Source organism: Seriola aureovittata, chromosome 10 (assembly GCF_021018895.1).
Source record: "Seriola aureovittata isolate HTS-2021-v1 ecotype China chromosome 10, ASM2101889v1, whole genome shotgun sequence".
Classification (NCBI taxonomy): domain Eukaryota; kingdom Metazoa; phylum Chordata; class Actinopteri; order Carangiformes; family Carangidae; genus Seriola; species Seriola aureovittata.
This window is the reverse complement of record NC_079373.1, coordinates 14,686,751-14,699,141: the sequence shown is the minus strand read 5'-3', so window position 1 is coordinate 14,699,141 and position 12,391 is coordinate 14,686,751. Positions and strand designations below refer to the sequence as shown.

Below are 12,391 nucleotides of genomic sequence, written 5' to 3'. Positions count from 1 at the left end.
GACATTTTTTGACCTTTTTATGTCTTACTATACTATGACATGTTTTGATGTTTTTAAGCCTTACTATACTATGGCGTTTTTTTCACATTTTTATGCCTTACAATACATTGACTTTTTTACTAGATTTTATGCCTCACTAAACTATGACATTTTTGGATGTTTTTAAGCCTTACTATACTATGACATTTTTTGACATTTTATGCCTCACTAAACTATGACACTTTTGGATGCTTTTAAGTCTTATTATACTATGACGTTTTTATGACATTTTATGCCTCACTATACTATGAAGTTTCTTTGACATTTTTTGACTCTTTATATTTTTTTCACATTTTTATGCCTTACATTACATTGATGTTTTTACTACATTTTATGCCTCACTAAACTATAACATTTTTTGACATTTTTATGCCTTACTATACTATGGCGTTTTTTTCACATTTTTATGCCTTACAATACATTGACTTTTTTACTAGATTTTATGCCTCACTAAACTATGACATTTTTGGATGTTTTTAAGCCTTACTATACTATGACATTTTTTGACATTTTATGCCTCACTAAACTATGACACTTTTGGATGCTTTTAAGTCTTATTATACTATGACGTTTTTATGACATTTTATGCCTCACTATATTATGAAGTTTCTTTGACATTTTTTGACTCTTTATATTTTTTTCACATTTTTATGCCTTACATTACATTGATGTTTTTACTACATTTTATGCCTCACTAAACTATAACATTTTTTGACATTTTTATGCCTTACTATACTATGACATTTGTTTTCACATTTTTATGCCTTACTAAACTATGACATTTTTTGACCTTTTTATGTCTTACTATACTATGACGATTTTTCATGTTTCTTTGACATTTTATGCCTCACTAAACTATGACACTTTTGGATGCTTTTAAGTCTTATTATACTATGACGTTTTTATGACATTTTATGCCTCACTATACTATGAAGTTTCTTTGACATTTTTTGACTCTTTATATTTTTTTCACATTTTTATGCCTTACATTACATTGATGTTTTTACTACATTTTATGCCTCACTAAACTATAACATTTTTTGACGTTTTTAAGCCTTACTATACTATGACGTTTTTTCCACATTATAATGCCTTATTATATTATAATGTTTTTTAACATTGTTATCCCTCCTTATACCAAGACGTTCTTTTAAGTTTTATGCCTTACCATACTATGACATTTTTTGACGTTTTTAAGCCTTACTATTTTATGACATTTTTCACATTTTTATGCCTTACTATACTATGACGTTTTTATGACATTTTATGCCTCACTATACTATGACGTTTTTATGACATTTTATGCCTCACTATACTATGACATTTTTTTTACCTTTTTATGCCTCACTATACTATGACATTTCTTTGACCTTTTTATGCCTCACTATACTATGACATTTTTTTTGTTTTGAAGTCTTACTACACTATGACGTTTTTATGACATTTTATGCCTTATTATATTTTTTTCACATTTTTATGCCTTACATTACATTGATGTTTTTACTACATTTTATGCCTTACCGTACTATGACATTTTTGGATGTTTTTAAGCCTTACTTAGTATGACGTTTTTTTTTGTTTTTAAGTCTTACTATACTATGACGTTTTTATGACATTTTATGCCTCACTATACTATGACATTTTTTGACATTTTTTGCCTCATTATATTATTATTTTTTGTAATATTGTTATCCCTCCTTATACCAAGACATTCTTTTAAGTTTTATGCCTTACCGTACTATGACATTTTTTGACGTTTTTAAGCTTTACTCTACTGTGACATTTTTAATGTTTTCAAGCCTTACAATAAACTGATGTTTTTATGACATTTTATGCCTTACTATACTATGACATTTTTATGTGTTTTCTATTCTAATTCTCTTTGTTTGTATAGGGTTTTCTAAATAATTTCTTATTGAATTTAGACATACATGTCTATCTTTTATATTTACATATATAATATAGATACAGACTGAGAGGCTTTGAGATTGATATATATTCATAAACTTAGGTCTATATTACAAACAGACATACTAAAATACGTGTTTCTGTTCGGTAGACATATATATCAATATATGATATTCTTGCAATTTCTAAAAGGTTTCATATGTAATTTTTACATATACAGGCTATCCTTTAAATACATATATGATTTTACTTCATATGTACACATATATAATATATGGAGATTCAAGACACGTACATACATTACATTTGCATATGCGCATTCCTGAATGTAAATTCAGATCCTATATGTTAATAAACCGTTGATGCCACCCCTCCATTTGTTTTGGATAAACAACAAAGCTAGTCAACTCACAACCCTTTGATATAGGTTTCTATGAGCTGTAAATCAGCAAATATTTATTTTTATCTTCTCAGAGTGTTCATTTTGACTATTTAGAGGCCGAAGGGGTGAAAGTATTTCAACACAAAAAGCAAATGGAAGAGAAAAATCCCCAAAAAGTGAAATTTCTTTTTCCTTTACTCATTAATCATGTCATAACTCCTCAGATGGTAACTTCATGGGGGAACTGGACCCTCAGGTTGAGCACCAGTTGATGACATATAATCCCATTCTCAAAAAATGCAAGCAGCTGTAACACACCCTATACCACATCTATTAGTGCTGTCGGGGTCTCTCTTAATCTACCTGATTAATCAGAGCAAGATGGTTAAATGCCATAAAATACTGCACTGTACAAGAAAACTCAGTTGTGTATGAATCCACGAGTGTCCAGAGTGCCCACTAGTGATCCCTTATGTTTTTGGTTTTGATTGACTCTCACACTCAGTTGTAAAGATAAATGTCAGTTTTTGCAGTTAATTCTACAAATGTCACAGTATGTGTTCTGCGCCAGAGTCAGAATTTTTTAAAAGGGCATGTGAGCATACGTCTGGTCTGACAAGGCTTTTAATGAAAGTACAACTCAACATGTGAGTTCTGTTGGGAAATAGTCTTTAATGCCAGAACCAGGAGATTTATGGGAAGGCCCTTCTTTCATCTGTTATCAATAAAGTTTTCTGAGCTAATTATTGATGGATAATTGTATTTATCACTTTCTAATCAATCATACACAATCACTCTCACACTTCAAGGTCTTAATAACACTCTCAGGCTTTCATTTTGAACCTCTATACTGCAATTGCACTATTGCTTCTGTTGTAATGGCAAACCCATCTAAACGTCTGACTTCTCATTTTGTCAATTCAACAAACTATATATAGAGTTGCAAGAACCCAGAATACACTACATAAAGTGTACCTACCAATCTTTAATCATAATCATGTAAAATATTATTATAGAGCTGGTGTAAAAAATACTGTTTAACTATGTACTTAATTAACTAACTATATTTACATGTAAAATGATTTTATTCCAACACATTTTTGTCTTTTAATATGACCTTCCTGTTATAATGATTCAACATTTCGTTTAAGTGGGTCAAGATCACTGTGTAAAAAGAAACTAAATGCAATAATAAAATCTATAAGGGCACCTCTGACCACACATAGGCCTATGTATAGGTATAAAAAAGACTCCCAAAACAATACATTTGACACACGTAGCCTATTCACCTCTATGAGAACACTGGAGATTATCAGAGTTAATTAGGTTGTGCGGTTCATTAGGTCGTTGAGTAGGACAGACAATAAGCCTCCCTCCCTCCTCCTCCTCCTCCTCTTCCTCCTCCCTCAATCGTGCTATATAAATGAGAAAGCTCCAGTTCCTCCCGATGTGAGCCCCAATGAGTTTCTGAGTTTTCACGTCTTATTTATCGTGGATTTCGTTGTTAAAAGCGAGAAGGCCAGTGTGAGGAGGATGCTGTCAGTGTCACTCATCTATACCGGACAATTTACTTGTTAGAAAGAACGTGGAAATTGACAACTCTGAAACAGTTGCTACTGGATTTTTACGCATTTTTCGTATCGCTTTTATTCAACTTTCAAAATCATATTTTGGTCTTCTGAGATCCACCCGGACACTCCGTTTCCACTGAGCCGCAATGTGTGCGCGCCTGCCGGCGTGGTTGTGCCTGCTGCTCGGCCTCCTGCCTCTGGAAATCCAGTCCCGGGCTTTGACTCTGCAGAGCCTCTCTCACAGACACAGGTAGCACTGCCTCACTGAGCATTTACAATCTGAAGCCTATGTATACTGTTTCAGCTGAAGCTGGAAACTGAGACATCTGACTTTTGGAATAAAACTGTAATATTTTTTTAGAATTAAAGTTTAATATAAGTTATTATGTGGCTTCCTTTGGCAAAATGTGATTCAGGGTGTCCTTTCTATTATAAAAGAAGGAAAACCATAACCAACACCAAAACACAAAGCCTTTATTTCACGATATTTCTGTGATGATGTAATTTTTGGTGCTAAAATAGTAGTTTTTGGTTATGGTCAAACTAAACAAGATATTTGAAATGTCACCTTGGGCTCTGGGAACCTCTGATGGGCATTTCATTCTACGTTTACACTAAATAATTGATCGATTAATCAAAGGTTAAACATTAAAGGTTTGCATCTTGCCGTCTGGCAGTCATTAATGTGAGAAAAGGGTCCAGTAGCAGAGTGAGGTAATTCCTCTCAGCAGCAGGAGGTGAGACAGAGGTGAGGCTGATTTAGTGGGATTTGGGACAAGGATACATGTCATGCGCATACCGAGGGGCCAAGCAGCAAACAAGCCACAGACTAAGTATGGTACTCTACAACAACAAACACACACACACACAGACACACACACACACACACACTCCACAGACAGCAGCTTGTACAGTAGCTTGTGATAATGTGGGACGCAGACCTGCCTACATCTTGTGACTGAGCGCTGCAGGCACAGCAGACCACTTTTTAAATGTCACATGCAGACCCATACTTTATCAGTGTATTTTCCATTAGCCTCTCTGCTCCGGTGAAACAAGACTTTTTGCTGCATTATTTTGTGTTTTATGTGTGTGAGAAAGAGTAGGGAGGAGGTGTGAGTCTTACATAATAGGGATTTCTCTATTAGTACACTGTAATCCCTTATTACTATGAATACAGTTGGCTCACGGTTTAAGTGCCAAAGAGAGTATTAAGTAAAGTTGGATATTTAAATAGTGGAAGGTAAAGAAGCATCAAGACCTTCTTTACTATAGCAATAAAAAATTATTCAATGTAATATGTATTTATCTCTGCATACATGTTATACAGTAGGCCTATTATTTTCTCAAATTGTTATTTCTGCATTATGGGTTTCTTTTATTGGACTCCCTTATGGTATTTCATTTTGAATACGAAAAAGGGGCTTTATAAAGGATTTATTGGCTGTGGCACTGGCTAATGTAGGAAAGGAGAGGATCTCAGTGTGATTCAACACTGATGGATGTAACATAATACTGCCACTGGCACTTAATAAAATGCCTGGAAAGAAATACAAGAAGAAAGAAAGAAAAATTAAAGGATCCTGTAGTAATTTGGAGAAGACAGAGAAAAAGGGGGCAAAATACAATGAATAGACCCAGCAACAATGGCTAGTAGTGAAACAGTGGGGATCTGACAGGGACAAAAAGTTTTTTTTCCTTGCGCAAAGGAGTTTTGAGGAGTTACGACAGGAAGGTGTGTGTTTGTGTGTGTGTGTGTGTGTGTGTGTGTGTGTGTGTGTGTGTGTGTGTGTGTGCGTGCGTGTGCGTGTGCATGTGTGTTTTGAGTTCCTCTGTGAAGAACCTCATGCTGTGCTCTAACTTGGGAGGAATGTTGAAGAAGCTCCTTTTGCTCTCAGGCTCTCCACAGGTTCACAACCTGGACTGCCATGCAATGGTACACACACACACACACACACACACACACGCACACAGAGAGAGAGCGAGAGAGGTCATACTGGAGAGCACAAAATGGTGTTCACCTCAACTCATTCTGCGATCAATCATGCAGTGTTGCTTACAAACTGTTTTCATGTTCGGCCATTTCAGACAAGGAGGATCCTGCATGTGAAGAAACACCTGTAAACATCAGTGTATGAACGTCATTGAAATAGAGAATTTTACTCTGGTGGAGAGTAACAAATAGGCTGACATCAGTTTATCAGTATTGTCAAAAAAAACAGTGAATACCTAAGATCTTCATGGCAGTGACAGTGAATATTAATGTAGCTGATAAAACAATCACACCACTAGGTCTATTTACTAGCTGCTCTTGAATTTGTACCACACCATCTTCCTCAGCAGATTCAGCTTGTTCATGGATTTGTGGATGTTCAAATTTTTATGCCTCTTTGCACTTTAAGGAAAAACTGTATGTCAGATGTCAAGATTTATGTGATGTGATGAAAAACTCCACATCAGCTAAATTTTTCTCAACTGCAATTTTCAAGATCAAGGATGAACTTTGTGTATGAAAGGGGTTTTGGTGTCTTTCAGTTCATTGTCTTGGTTTTACAACACAATACCTGTTTAGTTCTATATCACCACTCTCAGTCTCACTGTCAGTTCAAGCAGAAGGCAGCTGATTTCAGCAGAAACACTTGGATAAACCCACTACACCTGCCCACCCCCACATGGCACACAGACAAAGTTAGCAATGAGTTGGTGAACGTAGCAGAGCGTTTAGCAGTTCAAATATTTCTTTCAGAAGTTGGTGGAGAGCAAAATAGAACAAAAAAGGAGAGTGAACTTCAACTTACATTCATCAGGTGTCCAAAAACAAATGAATGCTAATGTATCTCTGTATCTGCTGTATGTGAATTAGGTAAAGTGTTCACTAAGAATCATCATCTCAATATCAACTTGAAAGGTGATAATTGCTTACTGGTGCTTGTGTCAGATGCTCCTGAATGGCCACAAAAATCAATTTATGGAAAATGGCCCCAAAATGATTAAAAAATATTAATGCACATGAGAATCTGATTACAGTTTATTAACAGCTTTTCTCTCTTTTATTTTGAGTAAATAATATTGAAATATAATTTGTATAATTCCATTGATATGATAGGCTTAGATATCCTTGCACTGGGAGGCACCTCAGTGCCAACTGCCTTTCCCTTCAGAGACAACTGTGTTTTAAACCTCACCACAGGTAGCCATTTAACCATGTGTGTGTGTGTGTGTGTGTGTGTGTGTGTGTGTGTGTGTGTGTAGGAGAGAGATAGAGACAGTGGATGAGTGCACCTACTCTAGGTGTGAGCATGCACACATGGAGCGTACATTGTAAGTAAGTGTTTGCACATATGAATGAGCATCTTTTTGTGTTGGTAAATCTTGTTTGTGGCCAGGCAGTCACATGTCACTTGCACGTTTGTGTTCAGTAATGACATGCCAACCAACATTTTGCCAGTGTGTGTGTGCATGTGTGTTTGTGTGTGTGGGACTTCGGTCCAGTGCTGCTAGAATTCAGCATCCATTTAAACAATACAAAGCTAATAGAGTTGGGCGATCTCAAAAGCTTTCAGTCACTGGTATAACTCACAATAGTGAGTTGGTCATGGAGTGGGGTGAGTGAATGAGTGTGTGTGTGTGTGTGTGTGTGTATGTGTGTGTGTGTGTGTGTGTGTGTGTGTGTGGTGTGTGTGTGTGTGCGTGCATGCATGCGTGTGTGTGTGTGTGTGTGTGTGTGTGTGTGTGTGTGTGTGTATGTTGGCAGTAAGAGCCCAAGGTGTCCAGCCAGAAGAGTGATCAGAATACCAGTCAGGATCAGTTACAGGATAAAGATCATATGGTGTTCTGGCCCACTTCTCACACCAAACAAACACAAACATTATCCCGCTCCATCCCTTTATTTTTTGTTTCTCATGAATAGCCAACAGAGGGATATGGGAGTTGCGTGCGCAGACACACAAACACACAAACACACACACACACACACACACACACAAAGTGATTTTCTGTTTTGCAGGACATCATGTAGACGCTGTTGGCAGTTATGTCAGGAGATGAATATACTTGTGCTAAGTGAAGGCTTTTTTCAGATAGATTCACTTGATTCTGTGAGCATTGTAAAAAAAAAAAAAAACAGATTATCATTTAACATGCTACACTTAGTGTAACGTGTAGTGCGCCGAGTGCCCTTTGTCCCGTGCTACTTTACATTATCTATACCAAGTATTGTGTAATGTCTGACTGACTCTGTCCAGCAGTTGAACTCTTGAATGTAGAGCGAGAGAGAGAGAGCGAGAGAGAGAGAGAGAGAGAAAGAGAGAGAGAGAGGGAGAGAGAGAAAGAGAGAGAGAGACAAGGGATGAATGAAAACGAAAAAAGGTATTTTGACACCGCGAGAAAAAAAAGAGGCTAGACAGCGGGGAGATACTTAAAGAAAGTACTTAAAACAAACTCAAGAGGAGTGGAAGTGGAGCCTCTTACCACCAACCACATTGTGCTCCGTGGTTGTCGCTCTCCCCTTCTGCTTCTCCCTCCCCTGTTGTAAGATTCGTCAGCTCAGACACTGTTAGTGATTAATGGGAAATGTTATTTTTTAGCTAGGTTGGTGATGGGATGGATGGCATGCTTATGTCAGTTGGTTGTTGACACAGTCAGTTTAAGCCACTTTGGTCTGGGTAGGTGCAACAACAACCTCTAGGGGTCACTAATGGGCATTTTAGACTGTTTAAAGTGTTTAAAATTTCAATTATTCATTAAGAGACATGTACAAGAAACAGCTTGTCAATCTTTAACTGCATTTTGTAGGTCCACGTTAAGATGAGTAAGCAGTACTCAGTTGTCTCAATTTTTCAAGAAAACACTTTTTTAGGGGATATACTTTTTCAGATGAGAGGATCAATGTCAGTTTTATTTCAGTGCATTCAATACATACATAGGTCTGGGATGTGTTTACCATAGCTGTTTATCAAGAGTAGAAATAAAAACTGGTGGCATAGATTCGAGTTGTTTGCAAAATATTGGGGGATCTCAGCTGAACACATGATTAGCATCAACATTGTCTGAGATAGCACCTCAAGTTAGAAGTTCCTCTTTACTTTAAAAGCTACTGCAAATGTTTCTGAACACTTAAAAGACAGTTGGGATTAGACTGAATATTTTGACTGACTGATTGTTATTGCTTGCATGTGCTTACATTTTAACACAAAATCCAAATTGACGATCCAATCCCTCAACTGCAACATATGAAAATCATCAACTAACCAAATGTGTTAGTTTTGCTGTAACAAAATAACATTGACATATAACCTTTTGAGCTGAAGTGGCAGCCTTGTCCACAAAGAGTTGCTATTGACACATCCAACAGTTATGGAGCAACATTATCATTAATATGAAATAGTGTTTCCGCCCAACGTGGGGGAACGGTCACGGTTTGATAAGGGTTAGGAAACGATTGTGGTTTGGGTTAAAATAAGTACTTCCTAAAGATTAGAGGACATTTGTTATCATGGCTACTATAATAAACGTGTTTATGGTTGTGAAACGGTCATGGATGGAAAGAATGTTCACACGTGAAACGAACAACAGTCTCCTGCGTAAATGTCCTGTGTTTTGTCGACCCATCCATCCACCCCAACCTCCTGTTCCTAATGCAGACTTTGTTGCTCTATATACTATGTCATCTGACTTCCCTCCTGTGCTCCACTCACAATTGCTACAGCCAGTAGAGGTTACCTAACAATAAACGTTTGTATGCATTGAAATAAGCTGCTAACCTTGATCCATGCTGTCGTTTTTTACAGGACAGTCTCAGTGCACTTATGTTTGTACAACCAAAAAGTGTATGATGTTGTTTGCCACTTTGTAAAGTATCACATAGACCCACAAAGTGAGCTCATTTTGCTGGACTCACATCATATGGTCCCAGGTATTCTGAAGTGTTAAATATACCATAGTAGGTACCGCCAGCTTTCTGTAGATAGAGTCTGCTTGTCCCCAAATAGGCAGAGACTGACAGATCACGCATAGACAGTGCAATCGTAAGTGTAAGGCAAGCTGGTACATTATAATGAACAACAGACACACTATCAGACACAGAGACAGTGCAGCTGGATAAGTCAGCTACAGAAGTGGACACCCACCTGCTCACCACCCTCTGTCTATCTCTCCTTCTATCTGTCCTTCTCACTTTCTCTTTCAATCCACTCTTTCTCTTTTTGGTCCCTTGAAAAAAAAAAGGAGAGGCCACAGATTGAGTCCAGTGGACATTCCTGCAGTATAAGCCTGACTCCCCAAGAGGCATTTCATCTTGTTGTAGCGATCCAGTTTCTCTCAGAAACCTAAGCAGGTGACACGCGCATGACTGCCCAGCATCATATGCGAATGCGCTGTATGTGTGTGTGTGTGTGTGTGTGTGTTTGTTGTACTGCTTTTGCATTGCATCTAAACTGTTTCTCTCTCCTTCTCTGTATCACAGGTTGAGTTTATCCAGAACATACAAATACCCAAAGTCTTCTCACACCACCATCATGCCTATTGTGTCTGATCTCACTGTTGCCACTGACAACCACATCACCCAGGGAGACAGAAATATCATCTGGAGGGCCCTGCTGCACAAAGAGCCCCCGCCAAGGTTGTCTGACCCGTTGCTTGACCAAAGCAACAGAATGCGGCGGGAAGCACCGGCCTGGCAGCGTGGGTCACGGGTTCGTCGTCATGCCATCATTGGCGGTGGGAGGGGCCACAGCCACTTGATGAGGGTGGGGTGTGTCCTGGGCACTTGTCAGGTTCAGAACCTCAGCCACCGTCTCTACCAGCTGATTGGACAGAGCGGGAGGGAGGACTCCTCCCCCATTAATCCTCGCAGTCCTCACAGTTACGGCTAAAACCACACCTCAAATCCAGCACAGACGCCTTTATTGACACATGTTGGCAAGTTAGTAACCCAGGTTCTTTGTTGCATCATTGACACGATTAGGGCCAGAAATAAGGCTTTGAAGTCAGACTGTTCCCAGATCTCAGCAATTATTTAGATGGGTACAATCATAACCTATAGGTATGATGGTCAACACTACAAATATGTGTTACGATAAACCAGAATTCCTTCATCATTGAACATTATGGCATTTTGTGCTGGCCACCACCAGTTTACTTCAGTGACACTAGAGTCATTGGTGTTTTGGCATTTATATAATAAAAACCATTTAGAGAGTATATTATGTGGAAGGAAAACTGTGAACAAGAGAGTCCTCAGTCAAACTAGCCTACCCGACTAATGTCTGCTATCGTCATCAGTGGTGATCCTGCTGATCTGAACTTACCTGAGCTCCGAGCTAATCCAGCCTGCCTCTCAAAAGCACCTTCATCTCCCTCTGCGAACAAGTAGCTTTACTTTGGTGCAAACAGAAACCAAAAATAACCTCCAATCAAACCCAATTAACCCTTCACCCAAAACCCCACAGTGTGCACAATCAGCCAAAATAACCGCTAACCCTAATCCATGATCTGTCTGTGCACTTCTTAACGGACAGCTTGTCTCCAGTGTCTTAGCAAGTAAACCAGAGAGAGGACAGCTATGCTATAGGGTGCTTTTTACCTGTGAAGTGTAAATCGATTTTGCGTTATGTTTAATTTTGCCAGTATACATTGTGTTTTTGAGCCTTAATTGAGTTAATCATTTGTAAAGCCTTATAGTCCTCTGCCTTTCACCTGTCCAAATTAAGCATCACAGTGAATATTGACTATCAAAGTGATATTTAAAGCTTTATAGTCTTCTGCTTTTCTATGTTTGTGTAAGCTCAGCATAGCTCCAGTTTCAGTAGGTGCTCTTACAGGTCAAATGTTGATATGAATGCATGAAAGCACTTTATCCTCCTTTATATTCATTATGACTTGAATTTTAAAATGTGTTATTTACTTTTAAATTAATGAAACCATTTTGCTGTAAATATTCCACTTTACTAAATCTTCATGTTCATGTGAGAGCCCCTTCAAGGTACAAGTGTCCTTCTGTAAACCCTCTGTGATGCTTTCATCTAATACTTTGTTTTTACAACAGCAGCGTTGTAATAAAACTTCAGTCAAACTTTCCCATGTATTTTATGTTTTATCTAAAAGCAGTCTGAGGTGCAAGGTTGACCTTTTTTTTTAAATCACTGCTCACATAGTTTATGACTGGAAAATTTGTCTCACACCATGTTAGTGATAATGATTGTTAATCTGGGCTAATGTTCACACACACACACACACACACACACACACACACAAACACACACGCACACACACACACACACACACACACACACACACACACACACGCACAGACATTAGGAGGCCCTTGAGAGTAAAGTACAGGAAGTGAATAGTCCAAACCAATGCCACAGGTCAAGTTCACTATGACATTACATATCTGTATGTGACTCTCTCTCTCTCTTTTGTCTGTGTGTGTGTGTCCCATATGAACAGCCCTAAACACCATTCTCCTTTTCAAAAATGACAATGCTCA

General features: G+C 38.0%; 1 protein-coding gene across 1 annotated transcript; it reads left to right on the top strand.

Annotated features, from left to right (window-relative positions):
- The first annotated feature begins 3,762 nt into the window (after window positions 1-3,762).
- adm2b (adrenomedullin 2b) lies at window positions 3,763-11,975 on the top strand. The gene is made up of 2 exons (XM_056387585.1): window positions 3,763-4,150; window positions 10,364-11,975. Exons 1-2 carry the CDS (start codon window positions 4,047-4,049, stop codon window positions 10,770-10,772), a joined length of 513 nt encoding a protein of 170 aa, XP_056243560.1. The 5' UTR covers window positions 3,763-4,046; the 3' UTR covers window positions 10,773-11,975.
- The last annotated feature ends 416 nt before the right edge of the window (window positions 11,976-12,391 follow it).

Excerpts from the sequence above, each read along its gene's own strand:
- adm2b (XM_056387585.1), top strand. The coding sequence starts at position 4,047 with ATGTGTGCGCGCCTGCCGGCGTGGTTGTGCCTGCTGCTCGGCCTCCTG. Across the intron at positions 4,151-10,363 it reads AGCCTCTCTCACAGACACAG|GTTGAGTTTATCCAGAACAT; the intron begins GTAGCACTGCCT and ends TCTGTATCACAG.